Below are 26,358 nucleotides of genomic sequence, written 5' to 3'. Positions count from 1 at the left end.
AACAGTTTCATTGTTATTTTCTATTATGTAATACATTACATATAATTTATTGGATGTCAATTTGTATGCTAAATCAATTAAATATAGTTTCAAACAAAATGATGGTTTGTTAAGTCTTTGTTTTCGTTTCATCAGGATTCATTTTGTTTGTGTAATACTGTTTTGCAATATTGAAAAGTGAGGGTTGTTGGTCAATACAAATTATGTATTTCTCGTTCCAGTCCGTGCTCCACAACTGGTGTAACACAGGATGTGTATGTACCATTATGTCTGTGGGATAGTGCATATAAAAGTTACCTGGCCACTTATTGAAAAGAACATCCCTTGGCATGGCAGCAGCAGCAGGTTTTCTCTCTAAAGACTCTGAACCACATGTCCAACACCATAATAGAAATTAAAATGTGTTGAGTCATTAAATAAACAATTTCTTTCTTTCTGTCTTATCCAAACTAGTAAGTGACAACAAATTCTGCTTACTACCAAAGGACCTTGAATCTAGTCTGCACACAATTACTTTAACATCAACTGACTGAAACATACAAAAATATGACCTTAAACCAATGATGGTGCTCAGTTTTACTTCCAAGGGTTTAACACTTAAGATTTCCAACAATGACCTTTGACTCGCTAATTTTTTATTACGGTTATACAGCATTGGACATTTGGTTGAAGAATGTACAAATAATGAGAGGAAACTTGCTTCCACCACACAATGGGTTAACAGCAAGGGATGTTTTATATGCACCAGCCCACAGACTGGACAGCACATATCACAGCCTTTGGATTAAACAAGAAATTGGTCTACTAATGAGAAGCCACAGACAAAACAAACAAAATATTAAATATTGTATGTTTATATTATTAATAAACTCAATTCTAAGACAAACATCAAAATATCACAGACATGGGCAAATAAATAATGACACTTGACAGTTTCTACATGGGTATAAAATAAGACAAAGGTATAAAACAATACACAGGGAGAAGGGTAACAACATTTCGAAGCAAAAGTTATTACCATAAGGACACTTGAGGGTTAAAGCAAAGTTGGTTGAACTCCGTAAAATGATATACCTATTTTGCAAAAATAAACCAAAATGTCAGTAGAGAGAAAAAATGGGGAAAATACTATTATTTCCATTCAACATAAAATGTCATAATTTCAAAAAGAAATTTTAATTTCTATCAAATATAACACACCTCAAAGATTTGTTGATGTTAAAGATCACTTGTAATTTATCCTGAATACCAGCAGTTAAACATGTACAAGTAACATTGATATTCCTAATACTAAATGTACATAAATAATGATTTACACACATACATGTACACGGATAACATAATACTTGTACTGCAATATTTTGACACTACCCAATGTCAATCTTATCCAAGTTGACAGTGATGCTTATGCAAGCTTCAACTGTGAAATGACAACTTAATGCCTTTATTACTTAAGACTATAAAACAAACTGTTCAATTTTTATAACTTGAATAATATATGCTTAGTTGCATGATAAAGTTACACTCAGTTTACATTGATGAAAATGAGAATACATAACATGTCTTGAGCCCCAATTTTTCACCTCCTTCATTACTGTATCCAGTTCTTGAAATTCCATCCATGGTGGAAACATGAACCATTTTACTGAACGGAAATAAAATCTCTGTCATATGTAGTCCACTCTGTCATTCAGCTCCCTCTGAAGTATGTTTTCAATAACTTCATTCACATAGAAGAAATGTTGACTTTAGTCCACTTGTGGGTTATTTTGGAATAAAAATTCTGCCTGAAAAGAAAGAATAACTGTTTTTAAAACACATAATTGTACATAAATTTACATTCATGTATCAAGTTCAAGTGTTTCTCATTAATATGTAACATTTTATGCTCTGTTCAGATGACTGTTTCTACTGTGGGGAAATTTAAAAAAAAAAAAATCTTTTTCTTCCCTTTCTCAACTGTATGTAGTCAAGATGCACAATAATAACATAAAATGACTAGTCAACATTCACATGAGTTATCTATCTTCATTCTGTGAATGCTAGAAACGTGGTAGAATAACAATCAAACATGTTCAAGTATTTTTTTGACTGGTGTTTGTATTTAAGTTATCGCAATAGTGAAAAGAAAAGAAAAATCTAAATTTTTATAAACATAATTGATGACATTGAAGATGTTTTAAATGATATATTTGCCAATAATAACTGATTATACAAACTTTGAAGAAGAATGGTTGGGATTACTTGTATTGAAAGTTGAAGATGTTTCAAATAATATATTCGCCAATAATAACTGATTATAAAAACTTTGAAGAAGGGGATGCCTGGGATTACTTTTCGAGTTATCTTGAAAATATACTTGATGAAAACACCATGAACAGTGATGTAGGGTTTTTAAAAATAGTAATTAAATTCTTGTGTATATTTTTATCAGGGTAATTTGACCCACTAGGATGTTCCCTAAAAATATTACATAAAATAAAATAGTGTTACATTAGCTGTTTTCTTATGATTAGAAGTTGAAAACCAGAAGGTTCAAAATGACAAATTTCACTTTGGAAACTTGGTTCGGTGAGGATGTTTTGTGATTGTAAGCATAAAAGTTAAAGGAAACATGTTAGATCTGTACTGAAATTATCTATTGTAGTACAGCTCTAACTGAAATATGTAAACACATGCTTTAGTAGTAAAATATTACTATTTTGTTTTTAAAATGTGAATTACCGACTGATACCAGTGAATTAACTAAATGATTTGCAATTACTGACTGTGCATATAAATATATATATTTTTAAATTCTGCCATGGGGTCCCTAAAATAGTATTTGATTATCAAAGATGACTTAAAATTTCATACTGTCAAAAATATAGATTGTATCCTTATGTAGTATAATTTGGAACTGTTAAGTGATCTTTAGAATGTGTATAGCAATTTACTGAACAAAATGTTCTGTGCAAACATAAAGGGAAAACTGCTTCCACAATAAAGATTTCTCAACTCACAAGATAATCAATGGGATCGTCTGGTCGGACCTTGCAGCAGTCGATGAGGCCTTGAGTCAAGGTTGGCATGACGTGCTTCATGAGGAAGTTCCGTAATGGAACAGACTTCGCTTCCAGCATCTCATATTCCTCGCGTCTCACTTCGGTCAGTCTCTCGACCTGTAAACCAGGGAATTGATCAATGAATGCTTCAGTGAATTGATGGATGGATAGGTGAATAGATAAATAAACAAATTAATTTTTTCAACAACTGCAGCATGAGAAATATATTGGCTGTTGGGTGTGAAACAAAGGTAAATGGATGATCAATTCAAAAATTATTAACAATGTAAATGGCTGTGAAGAGTTAACTATATATAAAAAACAATTTATCGACACCTCTGCACGTTTATAACTACAGCTATTTGTATGCTTATTTTGACGCCTGGTCAAGAGAAAGAAAGGAAACTCTTTGTCACCAATAAGTCTTTAAGCTACTCCTTTTGATAAAGAAACATGACAGCTTTTAAAAGTGCACTTTCCCATAGATAGGACAGGATACCAGAACCTTTACAAATACCAAATTTTCTTTAAATTAAAGATGAAAAGTAAACATTGACTGGAAAACATTATCAAAGAAACATAGGTAAAAGAAGTTTCATCCTGTTTATGTAGTATTCAGTTAAAATAAAACCGATAAGAGGTAAAGTTAGTTTGTTTTGTTTTGCAACACCACTAGAGCGCACTAATTTATTAATCATTGGCTATTGGATGTCAAACATTTGGTAATTTTTACATATAATCTTAATAAGGAAACCTGCTAGATTTCTCCATTAGTAGCAAGGGATCTTTTAAATGCACCATCCCACACAGGCTATCACATACCATAACCTTTGGTATACCAGTCGTGGTGCATTGGCTGGAACGAGAAATTGATCTCAGACCAACTGCGCATCAAGCAGATACTTTACCACTGGGCTTTGTCCCGCCCGATAAGAGGGAAAGTAAAATAAATAACCTGATGGCACGTATTTCTCCTGCCCAACTTAATCCTAATCCAATTAAAGGTGCTATCTCAAAGTTGTATTATGGTGGCTTCCCATCAAAATGATCAATTATCAATTTTGTATTCTGAAATGATAGCATTTTACCTTCAACTATATACTCGTAATAATTTACTAGTAGAATTATTTTTACTGGAATATAGTTAGTTCACAACCAATAGAATCAGTTTGTGCAGCTCATCTGTCTCTAGCAGTCCGATCCTGTTAGCTTGTGGATTCTCCAATTTAATATGATGTGATAAGATAGGAACCTAGCCATACTGAACATGACCCTGTTTACATGGTATACATGTACATTATAATTTTGATATTCCTGTGTTGCTTATACAAAGACTGTGCAGTTATTTATTACAAATAAATGTAAATAATTGTGAAATATGGCACTTGTAACTATGACACAGCACCTTTAAGGGGCTGGTATTTGTTAAAATCTTCCTTTGTATTGGGCCTTTAACAAGGACCAGACAAGGTCATCAATACCTGCTAACAATTATAGATGGAAGGAACTGGTTCCCTTATCCCATTATATATATATATTTACAGTTACTTAAGTGACCTAAATATTTCACTATGACAGGTTTACCTGTGGTAATTCGGTCTGACCAGTGCTGACATTTTATGTCAATTTTGTTTCACCAGGTCATGATCTTGCTAAGGAACCACCAGGTTAGATCTAGAGCCTACCACCTCCTACAGTCTCAGGGAACCTTAGAAAGGTTTCATCAAAACCTACAAAGTACGTCAGAATGTTACTCAAATGAACACGCTAAAGGCTTGCACCAGGACATATTTTCTGCAGACTACCGATTCATAATGGGGGTCAATACCAGAATCTAGTAACTTGTCAGAGTAACAGTAATGGAGGTGCAAACTAATTCCAGTTGTAGTGATTAGAAATGATTAACATGAAACTGTTGGTGGCATGAATGAATTTTGAAATTCCCTAAAGACGGCTGGTGAGGATCCTATAGTAGGACAAATACATTACTGATCTAGGTGTGAGGTGAGGTCAATGTGTGAATGGAACAAGCTAAAACACTGATTTGGTTCTAACCCATTCTTCTTGTCTTCGCTTTTTCTCGGCTGCCTCCTCTGCCTCTCGTCTCTCCTTCTCCAACCTCTCATCTTCTTCCTTTTTCAGTCTCTCTTCTTCTTCTTTACGTTTCATTTCTTCCAACTCCTCAGGTGTTGGACCTGAATAGTACAAATATAAATACCATATAAAGGTGGCTCAAATTCAGTATCATTTCCTCAAGTTAAACCCATACTCCTTCACACTGGGTATGATGTTTCATTTTGATTCCTCAAGCTCAAAGAGTCCAAGAAAGTAACATCAGTTAGGGTATCCATCTAAATATTCTCAAAAGCACAAGCATTTTTTCCCTCCCACCTGCTCTATCAGTGAAGGGCCTTTGAAATAAAACCCCACCAATTTTCTTTTCAGAAAAGCACAAATTTAAAACCTCATAAAATTATTTATTCAGACCACACATCTGACTTAAGAATAGGTTAATTTTTGCCTCTGATTTTTAACATGACTATTCACTGAATTCAATCAGTGGTGCCTATTATAGAAAGTACAATCCAGTGATAATATGATGTAAGTGCCATACTAAACCTAAGGAAATAATTAAAATAAAGCATTATTTACAGTAGATTTATGCTCTCTCTTATATGGTGTTACCGAGTTTTAACATGTTAAATTTTATCTACATAACCCTACAGTAATCTTTAAAATACAATTTAAATAATTATCTGGGCCCCTTTTCCACGAAGCAATCTTAGCACTAAGATCATCTTAAGTGCATAGAATATTAGGTATTCATTATTTTAAACCTCCCACTGTTCATTTTGTAGAATGTTCACAGGAGAAGAAAAATCCACATCAAGAAGTACCTGTACTTTACATTCTGCCATGGACAACTCTAGTAACTAAACACTGTAAAATTAGTTCTAAAAATCACCCACCATAATTCCTAGGTTTGCCAATGATTTTCTTGCATTTTTCTACGGTGCCCTGCATCATTTCTGAAGTGTCTTTGGTTACATCTGGAAAAAACAAGATGTTTAAAATCCAATCAAACCTGTCTGTGAAGGCCATTTAGATACAAATAAGCATGTATAAAAATAATAATTATGGTATCCAATCATGCATTAAAACATTTCAGCCATCCTACTAGCTATATGACAAGATCTGGAATCGCTCAGAAAATAGAGTGCTTGCAATCATTTGCACCTAGTATTAAATGAACTTGATGGATTGGATAAAATGAAAACCAGTCAAATTGTCCATGAGTGCTTTGCCTTACATACAACTTATACTAGTATATAATTCAATGTCCTGATTTTGTGATTTTTATTTTTTTGAAAAAGAAAGAGTAATCAGAACTGGTATAAAACATTAAGCTAACTCAGGTGCATGTACAGGAAAGTATGCAGAGGAGTTTAGACTGTGCGAAGTTTCTAGAGGGGTCATGCCCCCAACCCCTAAAATAAGGTTTTCTTTAACTTTTATTTAACACCCCATGTGCACATGCGCTTATAATCTTAAAAAATACCCCACAGGTTACAGAAAACCACCATTTAAAAAAAAAAGGTTGACGTACAGTTGACCTCCCTGCACACTGATAGAGACAGATTAACCCGACAAACCTATTTTATGAGGATGAATCTCGAGCTCATCAAAGTAGTTGAGGACGGTGTCATCTTCTGTGTTGAGAGTCTTGTACTCTGACAGGCGGCGCAACAGGCCAGCCTCCGTGTTGTGTGTGCCGCTGACAACGCTCTCAGGAAGATTCATCACCCGCTGTTTGAGAAACTCGTCCGTGGCCTCCAGACACACCACGTACTCCGGCATGATGGTCTGGTCGTAGCTGGTTTCCTTTGACGTTTCCTCCTCTTCATCCTCTTCATCTGCAAAACAGTGCAAACAAAAACAGTTTAAAAGAAATTGATCACAGCAAAAATATTGGGATTTGTTATGCATCTAATAAAATACAATAAAATTATCAATTAATTAGATGTCTTACAAACAAGTACATGTACTTCAGATGTGTTGTGGAGATCTTAATTTTGTTGTCAGAACTGTTAATTAGTTTTAATTAATATCAAAGTAAAAGAAAATTATGATGTCTTTGTCCACAACATATTAAGTCTGGCATTGAAAATTATGATTAACAAAATCAATTTCAAAATACAGCAAATTAACAGACATATGATGGCTCAATCAAAATTACTGGAGACAAAATCTAATTTTACTATTATTAGAGTTTACAACTATTATAAAATTTATAATCCACAGTATTACCATTTCCGATTTGTATATTTTACACTTCCACAATTGCTGTGATGTTCCCTTATTAAGTAATGTGCATACTTTACTTTAATTCTTCTTAATATCCAATAATTTAGAAAATTAAACATTTTAATGATTAAAAAAAAAAAAAAATGGTTTTTAAAAAAAAGTTTTATCTTACTAGCAAATAATTCCTTGGCTTGTTCTTGTGTCTTGGGGAAACCGTCAAGAATAAATCCTTGGTTCTGACACGGCATGGAGTGCAGCTTTTCGCGGAAGAAGCGGATAATGTACTGATCGTCAATGCGGCCGGCGTTGTTCTCCTTGCTCTCTGCTATCTGATCGAGCAGTTCCTGCGCCTCCACGGCAGACCCGTCATCATCCTCCGCCTCCTCAGAATCAGCTCGTCGAGCCTTCGCTTGCTGCAGACAAACAGCAGATTTATTAATATTTTATCACTGACTGAAACATTTCAACTTTCAAATACTGTGTGACAGTCAATGTACATTTATATGAGATGAATGCTTGGAACAGTGATTGTTTTGTCTACTTTTGATCAGTTATAAAATGAAACCTATTTATTATGTCAGTTTAGTCATAAAGGAAAGGAGCAGTTTCCCTCTTCCAGCCATTTCCAAGGCTCATTGTGCACATTGGTGGATCAATCCCCCAGCCCTTTATACAACACTAAATTTTCTGGGGAACATGTCCCTTGGACCCTCCTACAGATCTACCTCTCTTTGGGAGCTTGGCTCATTTGCCCATTTTAGAATTGTATGACCCCCCTTTACAAAATTCTGGATCCACCCCTGGTGTCATTAGCCAAATTGATAAATTATCAATCTGGACATTTGGCTCAAAACGTTTGTGTTCGGAGGATAGATTTCACAAATTATCCACTATTGTTTTTCATCATTTGAAAACCCCCAAACATGATAACAAACTAAATCTATCTTCAGTTGTTATAATAAGTTGTTTTTTCTTTTCCTTTGATAAAAATGCATGAGTATCTGCAGATGTGCCAGTTATAAGTCACTGATCCTGTGAATGAGCTGCTTCTGTAGTCCACAAGAAACCAAGTTAGCCAGGATCCTTTTGATGAACAAGGCACACTTACCAAGGATTCCAGGGCATCATCAATGACGTCCTTGATCTTGATATGATGCAGTTTAAAGTAGTCACACAGCTGTTTGGCCACTGTTGACTTTCCTGATGCTGGGAATCCAAGGATCGCTATTCGTATTGGCTACAACAGAAAAAGATACAAAACATTTCATGAAAAAATTATCAATATTTCATAATTATTAAATAAAACAGGGTTTTATTTCTTAAATGTGACTTGACGCCCATGCTTTTGGGAATTTAAGCGTCGTTTTACCAAAAATTGGGAATTTTCAGTTTCATTTAAAAAACATCTCATTAAAGCTAAGTCAAATTAATACATCTATTTTGCATTATGAAATGTTATAGGGGAGGGAAGGGTTGTTTGTCAAGAATTACGAATCGTTTTCAAAATATATCTTTATATAATTTTTAAAAAAGGTAATTATTTACATTCAGATTTGGAATGTTTTACTTCAAAATTGGTAATATAAAACAACATAGCCTTTGGAGAATGGTGGGGAATGGTGCCGAGTACATATGCTGTTACTTATACTTGTAACTTTTACCAAAACAAAGGCATGATAGTGTGGTCATGATTTTGAAAATATTTACCTCTTACCCAATCCTAAAAATTCAAATTGTCATAAAATAGGCAGTGTATTACATTTTTGATTGTATACATAATCTAATGTCCTCACCAAAATTATTTTTTAATATAGAAACAGTAACTTTATGTGTCTTAACTTTAGGCTATCTTTGTATTCTTTGATAATCACACAATAGGCAATGTTACACATTTTGTATTCTACAGTGAAACCTCTCAAAACCGGACCCTCTGTAAACTGCAATTCCCTTAAAACCAGACATTTTCACGGTACCTTTTAAAAAAATCAGTAAATAACTTAACCTCTCTAAACCAGATATCTCTTAAAACCAGACATTTTACTTGGTCCCGAGGGTGTCCGGTTTAGAGGGGTTTCACTGTATACATAATTTAATGTCCACACTAAATATAGAAACAGAAACTTTATGTACCTGTAATTTGCGAGTACTTTTGTATTCTTTGATAATATTCTTTATGTTTTCAACCATGCCTGTTTCAGAAACCCAGTTGACACGCATGTTCTCTTTGACGTAGACAGCATCCATCCTCAGGTTGACTAACAGCTGGTCAAAGTCAGCTTGCTGTATGTAAGAAAGCAAAGAGATGCAATTACTACATGCCAAACACTTGTCAATTGTAACATTGTACGGTCTACTCCATCCCAGTCTCCACAAAAATATTTTTCAATAATAACTCCACATTTGCTTCAATGTAGGGGGAAAGGGTATATATATATATATATTGTTTACTACATAAAATGTGCATATAAATGAATTTCATGTATGTGCACTAACTACTGTATTCTTATCTATCAAGTTGCTGATTTTAATTTAACTATCCTTTATTTGTCATATTGTATACTACTGTAAACCGTATTAATATTGCGACGTGTTTTTTTCGCGAATGTATACCTTAGCGCATGTTCGCGACGTGTAAATTTCGCGAACGACCATTGACAGCTCAAAAAAAAAAATGGATAAAGACAGCTCACTGTAACTGTTATAAAGTTACTGTCTGTAAATCAATATTCTGTTATCCTACATCAAGCAATTGTGCCTGGTACAAAGTCTATAGAGGGGATTAGGCCCTACCCACCTCACCTGTATTAGAATCACAACTCACAGCTTCAGTTGTTAACTGTTAACACCCTTTGATAGATAAAACAATAAACGATTAGTCGCCATCGATTGAAGTTACATAAACAATTAACGATTAGTCGCCATCAAGGAGAGCTCGTGTATAAGCTGTGCCTGTTGAGTGAATCTCAATAAAATATTTCAAAACAAAACAAATTACTTTAAGCACACTTCAAACTGGAAAATAGTGTGTGCGTATTAATTTCGCGACATAAGGTTGGACGCGAATGATGCAAAATTTATATGCACACATTTTTTTCACGGTTTACAGTATATGGAAACCCAATGGCAAGACTTTTATAAGGTGGGTAAAAGGTTTAAAAATAAAACAATAAAAAAACTTACATCAATGTCCTTATTAAGAAGAGCTTCTTCCTTTGTGATGTACTCAACTTTTCCTGAACCAAGCTCTGTACTTACGGTCTATTGAATAAATAAATGGTAAAATCTATAATGCATGTCTTAGATAAAATAAAATGTACTAAAAGACTCAACAAATATTTAAATCATAATACTGAAGATGTTACCAATAGGTAGAGACAAATTACTGAGATTTGTTAAATGGGACTGGACACCAAACGACATGTAGTGTTTAATGGATTCATTTAAGTACTGTCAAAGACTGCATTACTAGAATGCCTAGCTTACTGGAAAGGACCAGTCAGCCATGCTTCTTAGGTTTGGGGTAAAAACAGCACTGGACGAGATTATGCACAGATCTGATTGAAAGAGAGGTGATACATGATCAATGATATTTGCCAAAGACTTCTGGTAGTACTGGTAAACGTTAAGATTCATTGGTCATACATTTCAGTCATCATTTATTACAATCAGATCCGTTGGATGTGTAAATTACAACATGAATATACTCTAGATAGATTTATATAATGGTTAACTGTGCAGTCTTCATTAATAGCATTAGTAATAGCAAGGCATCTTGCAAATATGGAAATAGACAACATAATGGTTTTGGTTTGCAAAGAATGAAAATTGTTTAAAGTTAATAGCATTAGTAATAGCAAGGCATCTTGCAAATATGGAAATAGACAACATAATGGTTTTGGTTTGCAAAGAATGAAAATTGTTTAAAGTCATGGATGAATTATTGCCGATGGGAGGGTTTTATTCCTACTAAATACAGCAGAATAAGCAGTAAACATTTCAATGCAACCCAATATGCCAGAGATAAAATAAATAAATAAATTGCACATGCCATACTGAATGAGTACAGTGTGCTTTTAAAAAGTAATTTAATTAAATAGTACATTACGGTAATTTATTTGCACTTGTAGTTTTTAAAATTTTCTTAGAGCAAGTATGAAAATACCCAATAAACCAATGATCAAATCCATGAGAATTGTTTTAAAAACGGAGGTCACAACACTTGAAATCAAGTGTATTCCTGTGATAATATAATATTCCATAGGCACCAGTGGGGCACAATAATTCTTCTTCACCAAAATCATCCATTCTGCTTCTGATGAATAAAGGTGACTCTCAGTGATGACGCCACTGGTTAGTTCATCAATTGTCAACAGTTACCGGAAAAAATCACAGTTCAGCAAGGAAAAATAACCCAATTAAGACTGGAACAATCAACTCAGTCTATAATGGCAGTGTAGTACTTTCGTGTTGTTGGCAAACACATTTATTATGTACATGTATAAATGATTTGGTGGTCAGTCCCCTTTAATTAATAGTAAATATGCATAATTTTGTCACTTCACAAACATTTCATTGTAGTGACATAAAATCAAATAGTTTAAATTATGGCCCATCAAATAGGAATACTTTCAGGATTCTTTAACTCAGCAAATTGAAACTAATCACAGATTAGTGTAACTTTAAAAATGGAATAAGTAATAAATTAAAATGTTATGCATAAAATTCAAATAAAACAAAACTTATTGTGCTAATGAAGACAAGAACAGCTTATTCACATACCTTGACAATTTCCTCCAAACTGTTCTGTCCATCATCTTTGGCAATAATGTATCGAACCTTTGGTCTTGAGTCAGCAATATTTTGAATAACACTAAGGGAAAAAAAACTATTGGTGAAACCATGAAACTAAGCATTTTTAGTTAAAAGCTGCGTTTGCCAGACACATTAATAAAAATATGAATTTTAGTGTGTACCTGTCTTAATGCAATAATATGACACATTATTTATCTGATTTACAGTATTCAGAATTATATTTTTTTTATATTACAGAAGCCAACCCCCACTGAAATAATTTAAAACCACCATAACAATCACAGCAGAATGTGTAAAAATAAATATTTTAATTATATTGAAAACATAATGTCCTTTTATCAGCTGATTGACATAAAGAAAAGACTAATCTATTCATAGCTAGAACAGTTTGATACTTGGATTATGCAGCATTTTTTATTGATGATTTTAATCAACATTAAATAACATAAGGGTTACATGTTGAACAGAATTAGTCAATAGTATTTTTCAATACAGAAGATACCAACCTAAACCTGATAATCAATATTTTCCATATTACACAACACTTGTGACAAATCCTCTCTATATAAATCAGCGTTCGAAATAAGCACTTGTCCGTTTGTCCTGACAAGTGAAAATGTATGTGGACAAACAAATTTTATGTAAATGGTACGTTGTCCTATGGACAAGTATAAATTTTCAATGCAGTTTAATTTTGAGAAATCAAAAACATCGTCTTTGCACTTGAATGAAACAAACCATTTATTTGGAAAAGTGAAAATATTGACAGACAAGTAGATTTTTAGATGCTTATTTCTATGACTGTAAATGACCATAAACAACAAGCTTACCCTGCAAGATCTTTGATGTGAATAGTTGGCACAATATTCTGACCATTTCCAAAGCACTGAAGCTGTGATTTATTGTGCCATGCTGACTGAAACACAACACATATATCATTGAACCATTAATATTGTTTTAAGTAGTAAATAAAAAACAAACATACATACAACAAATTTTCAATGTACAAACAATTATATATATATCATGCATTAATACATTTAATTTATTACCAATACTGTGTTTTGTATACACAAAATATTAATATATGTTACGTAATATATATATATATATATATATATAAATATAAAATATATATATATATATATATATATAATATATATATATATATATAAATGAACAAATTAAAAGTGTGTCCCCACTAAATATTCTATTTGTTCAAATCTAAGAAACATATGTATGAACACGGACAGCTAAAAACAGAAATGTGTGTCAACTAGAGATATATCAACCCAAATAAGGAAACCCCCATTTTTTACCAATAGACTATTATAACCCCAACCCTATATTAGTGAACAGTCTGGCCATCTTTTAAATGCATGTATTATTGACTGTTTACAACAAAATTACATTATAATTTATTATATCAGGATGAAAGCTAATAACATTATTAATTAAAAAAATCTACATCTACCAGAATGCAATTTATTGTATGAGGAATAAATACATAAATAAATGAATTAATAAACTCTATATTTTTACCTTGAAAAGATAGTGGAAAATGTTTTCTTCGGCTCCATAAGTAAGACCAGAGCACACAACATATGTCACAAGCTTAGCTTTGTTCTGTAAAATAATAATGAAAAACATTCAGTAAATACTAATAACCTGTGTAATACAAATACTAAACTGGTAAATGATACGTAATGCCTGGTACCCACCCAATATGACCGTATCAAAAGTTACTTACTGTTTTGCCCAGTTTTATGACAGTTTTCTCTGCACTGGTGTGCTCCTTGAAGTTTGGGTGAGGTTTCCTTCTTCGATAGTCATCTTCTGTGAATGGAATCTCAGGATCATCCTGGAATAAAGAAGTAATAGTTCTGATAGCTTTCCTCAAGGGCAACATAAAAACTAAAATATTTGCACCTGTTCAATGCAATGATGTGAAATAAACACGTATATAATTTACACTCTTGTCACTAGAAGAAGGAGCCGGAGAGAGCCGACACCTGTGCCCATGACAGGCATGCACTACAACAAACTGTTCTGAAAGTGCACGTTAAACTCTATGACTTGACCTGACTTGACTAGTCAAAGTATTATCACCCTCAGTGGTATAGTGGGTAAGCCATCAGATTTAAGGCTGGTAAGTACTGCATTCACACCCCTGTACTGGCTGCCACCAAGACTTTTAACAACTAAATGGGACCTCTACACTGACTTCTTTTTCACTAACCACATCAACCTAGTGTTCAGGTACAGAAACAGAAACAACACAGCAAACTTACTGGATCTAAGGGTTTACTTTTGGCCCATGTCATAATGGATGATATCAGTATGAACATTTTTGGCTTATCCAGTTTCTCCAGATCCGAATGTAATTCTGAAATGAAAAAATTAACACAAATAGCACATCAGCACTCAAGATGAAGTATTAACAATATATAAAGAAAGAGGTAGTGAATTTTTATATATAATTATAATTTAAAACTGTTAACAATAAACTCTTAAAAGAAAACAACCCAAAACAGAGTTTTCAACTACAAAGCTTATAGATTATGGTAGCCCCACTCCCATGGCTAGTGATATTCAAGGTTGGGCTAGTAAATAACTGCTACTGCCATGCCCGACGGCTAGTAAAAACAAAGTTGTTACATGCTACATTTTATTCTCTTTGGTCAATATGAATATCCTACCCCCACCCCACCCCTCAATCTTAGTGTTTTTAATCTCTCTCTCTCTCTCTCTTTAGGTAACATCCGATTATTAGTAGTAGTAAAATTGTATTAAATAAAGCAGGGCTAGTGAATTTTTAATTGTGGCTAGTACATTATAAAAATCTCTGATCCCATGGCTAGTGGATTTTGTAAAAATTCTAGAAGCCCTGAAATATTAAAAAAAATAATAAGTATAGATTATTTCGTGAGCATGTGTGCTATACTAAATTTATAAAACAAAGATGTCAACTGTTTTAACTGAGAGCAAGTAAAATAAATGGATTTACAACAGAGTTCCATAGTATTGTAGGCATTGCACAAGTGAAATTACTAATATTTATTTATTATGATACTTCAAATTCATTTACTTATGTATATACCATAGGTGTAGCTTTTACAGCCATGCGTAAAAAATTACATCGGTCAAGTATAAACTTATACACTACATTACAATATATACATGTATTATTATTCTGAGCCACCCAAATATTAAATAAATTACTGTAAAGAATACTGTAAAATTAATCAATGTTTATCATTCATCGAATGACAAATGTGTACTTGTTAGTAGTATTTGTTTTCATATGTATTAATACTGGTATGAAGTGCACCTAGTGACAATAGTTAGTGAAAATGTCTATATTAGTGCAATTAGTAGAATACTGAACTCTCACACAGGAAGTCACTACTTGGAAATTCCTAGAGCACATTGATTTATTAAACATCGGCTATTGGATGTCAAACATTTGGTACATATTTTCATTAAGAACAAGGGATCTTTTATATGCACAGAATAGCACATACCACAGCATTTAATATACCAGTCATGGTGCACTGGCTGGAATGAGATACTGGTATGAAGTGTACCTAGTTACAAAAGTTAGTGAAAATTTCTATATTAATGCAATCAGAAGAATGCTGGCTAAGGATTTTTAAAGCTATCTTAGCGCTACGAAATCATAAAACCATTGTAGGCTGTGACGTCACCACAGCACACGCCATCATAGCCAATGATGGTTTTACTATTTTGTAGCACTAAGATAGTTTTAAAAATATGGGCCCTGGACTTTCACACAGAAAGTCACTGGTTGGAAACTCCTTAGGTCTCACTACACAGATGTTATCTGCCATTGAAACCCATGTTAAATTGCCCAACTTCAAATGAAGATTGCCAATAGAACGGGTTCTCGTTGGCACTAACAACATACAACACTGCGAACATACGTTATATAAGCAATTATTTTCACTCCAAAATTGCAAACATTTCCATCTCACTTTTTTGCTATACAACTGCATCTGGCTGTAGTACCGGTCCAAACAGGTGGTTCATTAACCAATTCACATCCTTGTCCCACAAGGTCAATACACAATATTACAAAATAACATGGGCATAATACAGCCAGAAGACTTACCATTAAACATACATATTGTTTTAATTTTTCACCATTTCCTAGAAGTGAATATGTGAACCATAACATGTATCACAATTAGGGACTATAATGGACCGTGATCAATGAACTCTCACCCGGAAGTCAACTGTGTAGTGAAACCTTAGTGCATGATGAATTAGTTGTTATTAATGTTTGAAAAGAGATATATGATTTGAACAATGATACCTGAAACTGCCCACACAGCCTCGTCTATCTGGTCTGGGTCCTCAGTGATGTCATACACAATAACTTCACATTCCACCAGGTGTTCATACAGCTGATTCTTGTTCTCAAACTGTTCACAAATGAAGGAAACAAAGGTTGAATTAGACAAACATAATACATGTACATAAGAAACAGGCCTCTGATAATGAAAAATGGGTTACACAAAACATGACTCAATTTCCATTACATTCATTACAATATGTCATCCCACTGGACCAGCCATAAGCAAGAACATGAGTTGGTTAATTTTTTTATGAACATCAGGGAAAGTCATATCTGATGATGATAGAACTTTGTCTTATTGAGCTTTATTATTTATGAGAAAAAACAATCAAAATAAATTATAAACTTTTAGTGTTATTATTAGTAAATATGTTCAAAAGTGAAAAAAAACCCACCCTAGCTTAAATACTTCCTTTTTTAAAACACTTGGCACCCACATACTGCACTCTTACCAGTTTTGGATGTACTAGTAAATGACTGACTAGTATTAGGGTGTTCATTATCTTTCAAACTTAATTTAAGAACAGTAGATCACTATATCGACTTTGCACAATGAAGCTTAGAACTGTGAGAGCTCATGAAAAGTATACGACAATGGTAATAGCAGCAGCTGTTGACAATCACCACCTGCTGTCTACTAATTATACAGTAACTCTTACCAGTATAACTTCTTTGACCCAATCTGGCTTCTTAGCTTCTCTGTTCTTGAGAGTGCCAATGATTTCATAGCAGCCTTCTTTTGGTACTGGGATCACTGAGCTGGATGTTGAACGAGCATCATCTTCTTCCTCGGCTTCTTCCAGTGATGCTCCAACAACACAGGTTGACAAAAACTGTATAATAATAATAATTAAAAAAAAATAATAATAAAAAATTCAAAGACACTAATGTCTAAACATATAAAACTACAGTAAATGTGCCTTTAAATTGTGTCACCATCATAACAATGAAATTATATAGGGTAATACCTTGACTAAAGCAGCATGGGGTGATGAGGAGAGTCATAGCACATAGGGCTCACACAAATGTTTAGATATGTAGAGTATTATTGAAAATGGTTAACTCAAAAGATAAATATATTAGCCAAAACTAAATATTGTAGCCATTGACTAATTTGGCAATGGACAGGGTGAGCCCTGGACAAAGTAATTTAGGGTCTCTTCCAGCAAAACAAAAATAACAATTTAAAACTAAAATTGGCAGTTTTCTGCATTTTAGTGCAAGTGGGCGTTTTTTGTGTGTGTGTGTGCTTTCTTTCTTCTTTTTTACAGTATAAAAAATACTGGCAATACAAGTGACAAAAAATATGTACGACACAATGTATATTAAGCTATTTTCCTCTCATTTATTAATTTAATCTGCTTTTTTATTATGTTTATTTATGATGCTTGAGGTTTAATGACAGAGGATTCAGTGGTACATGTATGTGCTAATTCAGTTAGGCCACCTTTAATGTTGGACTCTATATATGCATATTTAATGAAATGCAATTCAAATTATGTAATTATTGCTTAATATGGGATCAGGTTAAAACAGAATCTTTTTCATTGGCAAACGCGGAAATGATTTGGCTAAAATGACACCTCAATTTTTCATCGAAAATTGCACCCTTTTGGGCTATACTGGCACCTCATTGTATTGGCGAAAATGCCCCCCCCCCCCCCCCCCCCCTATATAAATAAAGATAAAAATATGGCTTCTACCCTCCCACTAAAGACTGTGTCCCCTTTACTAGAGATTGTGCACCCCATTCCAGATATTATTTCTACAGGCCTGTGTTGTGTCCGTAAAAATTAATTTAATTATGCTTCAATAATTATTTTTAAAAATATATACAGTGGACTCTGTCTAAACCGGACTCACTTCGTACTGTCGAAATAGTCCGGTTTACATAGAGGACCGGTTTAGACAGAGTTCATCCAGAGTTATGGTTCTTGAATTATCGACAACTCGCGATCAACAATGACATTTGACCCCATGGATGGTTGTGAAACACAGTCATGCAAGCCATACTTGCAATCGATTATTTCACAGACATAAAAAATATACCTAAAGGGACTTTCCTGAGTTTGCTGCAATTTCTAAGATGTTATCCACTAACAGAGACTTTTTAACGATTGTAATTACATATCAAATATATTTTTCTGTATAAAATATTAGTGGTTGCACATTAAACGTGTTTCTGGTCGTTCTAATATTTGTACTAGGTTAAATTTCGTTTTATTTCCTAAAACATTATTTATTCGAATGGACGAAATTATTTGAATACAAAATCCAGATATAACGGCCTACCGCAATAAGAGTAAACTTCACACGAGTGCGATAACATTTTGTATTTGATCTTGCGACGGCGTCCTAATTACTCGGAAAGTGACGATCATTGTTCAACTAATTAAGCAGCCCGTCCGTCAGTCAAATCCCAATCCAGTGTAGACAGAGGTAATTAATGCATGAACGGTTCTTTTGTTCTTGATTTTTGATCCGGAGTCCGGAGTAGACAAAGTACGGATTAGACAGAGATTTATACCTAAGAGATAAACAGTAGCTGGACGGGGATATAGAAATGGACCGGTTTACGCAGAGATCCGGATTACACAGAATCCGGTTTAGACAGAGTCCACTGTAGTCTTTTATCTAAATTTGGCTGACACCAATTGTTTTTTTAAAAAAGAGAGAATAATTCCCCACCCCATGTTAATTATTCTAAATTTCCATCAACACACAGTTAGAGAACTCTGTTACAACGAGAGGTGTTTCTTAATGGTAAATATAACATTTTCCTTTTGATACCTTACAGTTTCTTTATGATGGAATTAAATGGTAATTTATAGATTGTTTTGCTAATTTAAAAAATAGGATACTGCATTATTGCCACAGAACTGTATATATCACTGTTACCATGCATTTACACCCTTTTATATGTAACTAAAAGACATAGATTTTGGTGCCTTCTTAGCCAATGCTGGGTTCCATTTTTTACAATATGGTTCTGTTTTTGCTTGGTATACTGGGATACCACGGTATCACGGGATCCTATAATACCCGTAACTGAATAAAACACGATTATCCAAATATCTCTCCTAACTGTATATCTATTAGATCTCTCTGTATCGGGCAGTCTAATACCCGAGTGGCTCGGCTCTAGGTATAATCAGAGATAAGATCTTATATAAATATATATATATATTGCACGTTTAGTTCACTAGAAAACACAACAAAACACAATACACTTTGGAATCTGTATTAACACTACGCTGACAAATGTACTTGCCGCACTAGTTAATTAACAACAACAATTATAACAACCCAGAACTAATCACTTAATTAGTTAATCACTAGGTGTCTAGTTTACACAATATACTAATCACTTCACCGTGATACAACACGCACACGTGTGATAATTGAGAAACGCTGCCAGGGGAACTTAATTAATAAAGGAATTACAACACTATTCCTAACTGGTTAATTTTTAATTAACCCTTAACTACTCATTCAGTAACCTTGTAATACAGAATTAATACTGGTACCTATCACAATAAAGACAATAACCTACAGTTTACCTAGGTTCTCTAGGATGACCGGCTAAGCTTTATCTTACCAAATACTTGTATAAAAATATTAGAACAGTGAAGCCTACAATTTACTTCGTCAGTTTACCGGAAACACTGTCTAAAGAATATTGGTATAATACAGTATTAAAATATTTAAAGTCACATCAATCACATCAAGGTTATACAACAGAGCAGAAATATATATTTACCACGTCCGGACTGAACTTATATAGATCGTTCAGTGGACGACATCCGTTCCCCTGGATACTTCCAATGTTTCTCCCCGATATATCTAAAATCCTATCTATTTATTAAAAAATCTCAGAGACAGCGAATATCGCCTGGGGGCACAACGCGGTACCTCACCTATCATGTGATATTTCCACAACTCCCAGAGACGGTATATTTTCTTAGAAGCCTAGACTGGTCGTCGCCTAGTTCGCTAGAGATACCATGGTCGCGCAGAGGTATTACGTAACCACTCTCCACATGGCCTCCACATCTGGTCTGGGTGTGTATTAGGGGGTATGGTCGCGCGGATGTATTACGTAACCAAGTGCCCACCTGGTCTAAGTGCATATTGGGACAAATGACTACCACCGTTGCGCAGGGTTATTACGTAACCAAACTGCACACGGCCCTCTAAAACAATTAACATCGCCACAAGCGAAAAGATAAGAGCATGTTCCGTCACAGCGGTACTCTATTTGGAAGAAATAAAGAAATGCACTAACATATATGATGGTAAATATACTTCGGTTGCAATTTTTCCTATATCAGCATCATGTCCATGCCATTGTGTTGACAAATAAATGCAGTTCTAACATTAAAACAGTTGATGGAAGTACACCATAGCACTGGCTTCCGTTCAAGGGAGGTCACCACGATATCGTGGTAAATCGCAAACGTTACAATATGGTGGACCGCACGAGTCAAAAATGGTTCTTTTTGTAAACAAACTTCAACACCCTTAACTACCACAACTTCCGTGCTCAAAAGAATGTTTTTAGGTATCGTGTCCATTATTTAATTTGATTGCAGAAAAAATAAAGTGAATGAAAAATGTGTAAGTATACAACACAATCTACTTTGATATTTTGCGTCTTCTGCTATACAGGGTTTTAGCATGTAGTGATTATTTCGTAAAAAATTATATTTGAGAAATAAGAAAATCACACCAAAATGGCGAGTGATGTACCGTGTATCTTTTATATAGTAGGGATGGAAATTTTTGGTATATGTCAATACACATTAAGTGACAATAAATTTGTCACGTATGAAGAGAGTATAAGCAAAATATTGGGGAAATATATCAAGTTTACCGATATACAACAAATGAATTTGATTCATGTATGCCTATAGGCCTACTAATCTGTGTCAAGTGCCTGTGCAAGGAGTATACTTTTAGTATGATAAACCCTCACAACAATAACAACCAAAAAAATTAAACTAAAAAACAACAAAAATCCCAAACATTCAGAGGGCATTATAAAAAAAACCCACCAAATTAACAAAAACCTAAAATAAAAGAAAAACAAACCCCAAAAAACTGGTAAAAGGCAAAAGTGTGAAAGCAAAAACAAATCAAACAAAGCAACAATACATATTTTTAAAAACCCCAAAGAAAACGCACCCCCCCCCCCCCCCAAAAAAAAAAAAAACCCAACAAAAAACAACAAACAAAACAACAACAACAAACAAACCTAAAAAGGAACAACATATTATATTTTTCTGACATAAAGAGTTAGGGTCGAACTCAGAACGAAACTCATTTGCGGTTGTTGACACAAATGACAGAAAACTGTGAATTTGGATTTGGAAACCTCGAGCTATTGACAGTATTGTGTAAATCAAACGCAAAATTCGACTTGAGAAGCACATAACACAAATGAAAATAAATATATATCATACCATTGCCATGTTTTTTCCCTGATACTGGTCCACATGATTTATAAATATTCTTTTACTTTTAATTTTTTCTGCAACAGTTTGATCTGGTATGCTCCCCATCTTGTTGCCGAGCCCTTGTGTTGCTTGGAAACATGTACTTCCGGTGTTTTTGTTCGTAAGAAATTACCCCGTAAAATAGAAACGCACCAACCTTACCTCCTCTCCCTGGTTTAAATTATCTTTAGAAAGTAATGACAGACGAATCCAAAAACATTTTTATTTATCTACGAGAAATGAAGCTTTCATTTGTAATTAATATTAATGTATTCTAAATACTGGTATTACATATCATATCATATAGGTTGCACACACACACACACACACACACACACACACACACACACACACACACACACACGCACGCACGCACGCGCGCGCGCGCGCACACACGCACACACACACACACATACGCAGTTTGGGCTACTTCAAATATTAGAATGATTAGAAACACATTGAGTGTATAAATTTAATATTCAAAATTAGTTTGTAAAATATATTGTAGGGATTGAGAGAAACCAAATCATGTGAAAATGCGTAATGATTCGTTTGCAACCCTATATATAGCTGTTTGGTAATAATATTAATGCTAATATGAAGAAATGTTATCCATATTGGGACATTTTCGTTTAATTCGGGCAAAAACCAGTCTGTCCTCCTACAAAAATGGGAGCCCGTACGCCTATAGATGCGAATGGGAATTAATTAATGAATATTTAACGACTCTCCACATTGGCTATTAGGTGTCAAACAAATCTAAGTATATAAATGATTATTTACATTTAAAATAACAATAATAATTATATACTTTAGTAAACGTGTAGTGAACCCCCCCCCCCCCCAAATAAAATGAAGGTGGTTTTTTTTTTTTTTTAATATATATAAAGATTTCACCAAATGTTTGGTACGACGTATATCTTTACTCATCGGCTTCATACCGTAAAGTATTAATATCGTATATTTAGGACCGTCTTGATTTTCCTTAACAGCCGTTGACTTTTTCACATTGGCCGTTTTTACTTTTCTTAAAGGGACATACCCTAGTTTCAACCCGTTAAAATTAACACCAAGTTTAGTTAATCTACAAACCTATAACACATTTGGATAAAGTTACAATTCAATGAAACATGAGTCTGTGACTTTGAAATGGTGAAATTCCTTCTAAAATAGGCTAAAACTCGACTCCATAACTGACACTGCTCAGACGCACGTGCATTTTTAAAAATATGAGAAAGGTATTTTGTGATGTTAAAAACACCAGGATGATCAAAAACACTTCGAATGTACAGAAATTGATAATCTAAACCATAAAATCTAAGTAAAGTATGATTTCAGTTATAAAAAAACGGCTATAATAGTTACATATATACTTCAGTGTTTAAAAACTAGGGTATGTCCCTTTAAAGGCTGATTTGACTTTTTTAGGGTCTTTTTGAACTGGGGCCGTTATTACTACGATTTCTTTACAAGTAGGCGTATCCAGGTCGGCCATAGCACGGACGTTTCATGTATCCCCAAGCAACATATCAAGATTGTGGTATCGGTTCCAGCAACATCAGACATGTGACCTTCCCATATCAAGCAGACCACTGCCGTCTAGGACCGCTACATACGGGTAATTCATCTGCAGCAAAGGACCACCACGGCAACCTCTACTGCATCCGCAATACCAGGTTTACGTAGGATATCGGCTCAGACGACTATGGAAGGCAGATTTTCGAGCCAGACGACCTGACTTAACAACATTGTCGACTACGACGTCAGTGGTGTCAAGTCGACAGAGTATGGCCTCAAATGCGATGGATTTGAACCTCATAGAACAGTTTGAGACGTGTTGGATAGAGGTCGCACCAACCACAACATCTTCCACAGTTGGCACTGACACTACAGGCAGAGTGGGCCACCATTCCACAAGGTGTAATTCGTAATCTTATTGCTTCCATGGAAAGGAGATGTCAGGCAGTTCTGGACAACACACCAGATATTGAATACATAGGGGAGACCGGGAATGGTTCGGACAGAGGGACGGTCTGGACATCCTCTCTTCCTCTTAAATGACAGCTAATACAAGGAACCCAGGTGCGGATCCAGGATTTTTAAATAGGGGGGGGGGGTCCGAGGGCGCGAAGCGCCCGAGATTCCTAGGGGGGTCCGGGGGCATGCTCACCCGCGAAATTTTGAAATTTAAGTGGCCTGAAACGCGATTTCCTCGCATCTGAGTTACAAAATAGCTATATTAACGTATGTTTTTGTATTGTCATACTGTTTTTGTTATCTTCAAAATTTCATAAACTCTGGTCTCTTCTTTTTTTTAAAGTTAAAGTGATCATCTCTCCTTCCCATATTAGGCTGGTTTTCCGTTGACTGCGGCTGCCGGTAAATGGGAAGAAATATCGAAACAGTTGTTTCAGTAATATATTAAAGCAGTCAGAAACATGTTTAATATACAGTCAGTAACATTTTATGCAGAAACATATATTTGTTATGTAATTACAATCATTAAAAAGTCTCTGTTGGTCGATACCATCTTAAAAATTGCAGCAAAATCAGGAATGTCCCTTTAAGACGATTTTCATGAACAAAATATAATTTAAAGACTCTTGGGAAATAAGTGCATTTTTGTGTAATTCCACTCTAGTGTATGCTAATAGTTAAAAAAATAATAATAACTTGACCCCCAAAATAGGGGGGGGGGGGGGGCCCGGGCCCCTTGGGCCCCCTACTAAATCCGCGCCTGGAACCTGATTGGCTGAAAACAGAAGTTGTCTTAACACCATGTTTTAAATGAAGTAAAGAGTGGCATTTGTTTAGGTATGGATTTTGTACAACTTTGATGTATTTTTTTTATTCCAAGAAAGTAACTGTTTGTTAGCTAACTATTTCAGGAACATACAAATATCATATATGTTGAAAGATACATTTACACATATTTAGCATGCAACATTGATGTCATTACACCGTGATATTTGTGTGTGCCTCCATTTTTATATGATGGAGTATCCTGGGGTAGTTCCGGACAGATGGACGAACCTACCCCTTTGGTGTCCAAACCATCCCTCAGTGGGCATTGGTTTGTTTCACACTGTACTACTGTAGTAATAAATGATGTGGTATGTACTGTGCTGTCTGAGGGATGGCATTTTCAACAAAAACTTTGTTGCTAATAAAAAAAAATAGTAACCCATGGCAAGGTAGCAGTTGGTTAATTCTCTCGTATATTACCCATGGGAAAGTCAGGTCTAATTAAACTGTAGGCCTAATTAAAATGTGCAGTGTATCATTAAATAATACATTTCTATCTGTCTTTTACAGCATTCTGTCACATACTGATGTTTGAAAAATAATGCCCAGAGGGTATAAAAGGAAAACCCAGTGGGTTATTATCCCTGGAAATATGATATTGCTGTTTATCCTAAAGCTCCCAATAGAAAGAAAAAGAACCAAAAGGGACGAAAGTGCGGTAAATGCATTATTGCAACAGACACACCAGAAAGGAATGCAATAGAAAAATTGAGGAATAAGAAGTTAAAGAAGAAGTGCCTATTCCAAAAGAAGAAAAAATGTGATGATCATGATAGCAATATTGTTGATGATGAATCAGAATACTCTGAGGATTTTACAGTGCCACTGGATGATGACACGCCAAATGACAGGGATCCACACATTGAGGAGTTTGTTCTAGTTGAATTTGATAAGAAGATACACTACATTGGGCAGATAACTAGCAACAAAAATGAAGTCAATGACTTTGACATTTCTTATTTGAGAAAATCGGCAAAAGTTCTTGATTCTTTCATTTTCCCAAATATTAAAGATCTAGCAGCTGTAAATATAAACCAAATAAAAGCCATACTGCCAAAACCATTAACTGTAGCCAATAAAAGACTTAGTGGATACCTGAAATTTGGTGTGTTATTCAGTGGACTAAACATTCGTTGAAATACCAGGTTTCGTGAAATGACTATGAGACTTCCATGCTATAATTGATGTTTCGTTTTATGAACATTCACATACTGAACAGTTAAAAATCATCTCAGTAATGTTCATTTCTAGATTATCACACATTATGTACTAAGTTTTCATTAAAATTTTCATTGGAGATCAAATTAGATTCTGTTCTATGCTGCATAATTTGTCCGATGTATTCCCACTATAGGGGATGGCTCGGACATTTTGAAAATGTATAAAACCATCTTGATCAGTATTAAACACAATGGCTTAGCAGCACAATTGTATATAGCAGGGATGTCAAGCTTTACCACAATAACAGTTTGACCTCCATATATACTACTGCTCAAGTTGTACAAAGGGTTCGGTAAAA

The 26,358-nt window shown here is 34.4% G+C and overlaps 1 protein-coding gene across 2 annotated transcripts; it reads right to left on the bottom strand.

Annotated features, from left to right (window-relative positions):
- Positions 1-838: 838 nt before the first annotated feature.
- LOC121371494 (adenylate kinase 7-like) lies at positions 839-22,153 on the bottom strand. 2 transcript variants are annotated; one of them, XM_041497424.1, is made up of 17 exons: positions 22,002-22,153; positions 17,199-17,372; positions 16,498-16,606; positions 14,453-14,547; positions 13,912-14,022; positions 13,704-13,787; positions 12,992-13,077; positions 12,129-12,219; positions 10,530-10,607; positions 9,480-9,629; positions 8,458-8,586; positions 7,522-7,762; positions 6,698-6,958; positions 6,014-6,094; positions 5,100-5,239; positions 3,003-3,161; positions 839-1,787 (listed from the first exon to the last, which is right to left on the bottom strand). In XM_041497424.1, the coding sequence occupies exons 1-17, from the start codon at positions 22,098-22,100 to the stop codon at positions 1,749-1,751; spliced, it is 2,127 nt and encodes a 708-aa protein (XP_041353358.1). In that variant the 5' UTR covers positions 22,101-22,153; the 3' UTR covers positions 839-1,748. The 2 variants fall into 2 exon arrangements, 1 of the variants encoding a protein (XP_041353358.1); XR_005957802.1 differs by lacking the exon at positions 839-1,787 and adding an exon at positions 4,629-4,774 and having other exon boundaries at positions 3,027-3,161.
- Between the last annotated feature and the right edge of the window lie 4,205 nt (positions 22,154-26,358).

This window comes from Gigantopelta aegis, chromosome 4 (assembly GCF_016097555.1).
Source record: "Gigantopelta aegis isolate Gae_Host chromosome 4, Gae_host_genome, whole genome shotgun sequence".
Taxonomy (NCBI): Eukaryota; Metazoa; Mollusca; class Gastropoda; order Neomphalida; family Peltospiridae; genus Gigantopelta; species Gigantopelta aegis.
This window is presented reverse-complemented; position numbering and strand designations above follow the sequence as displayed.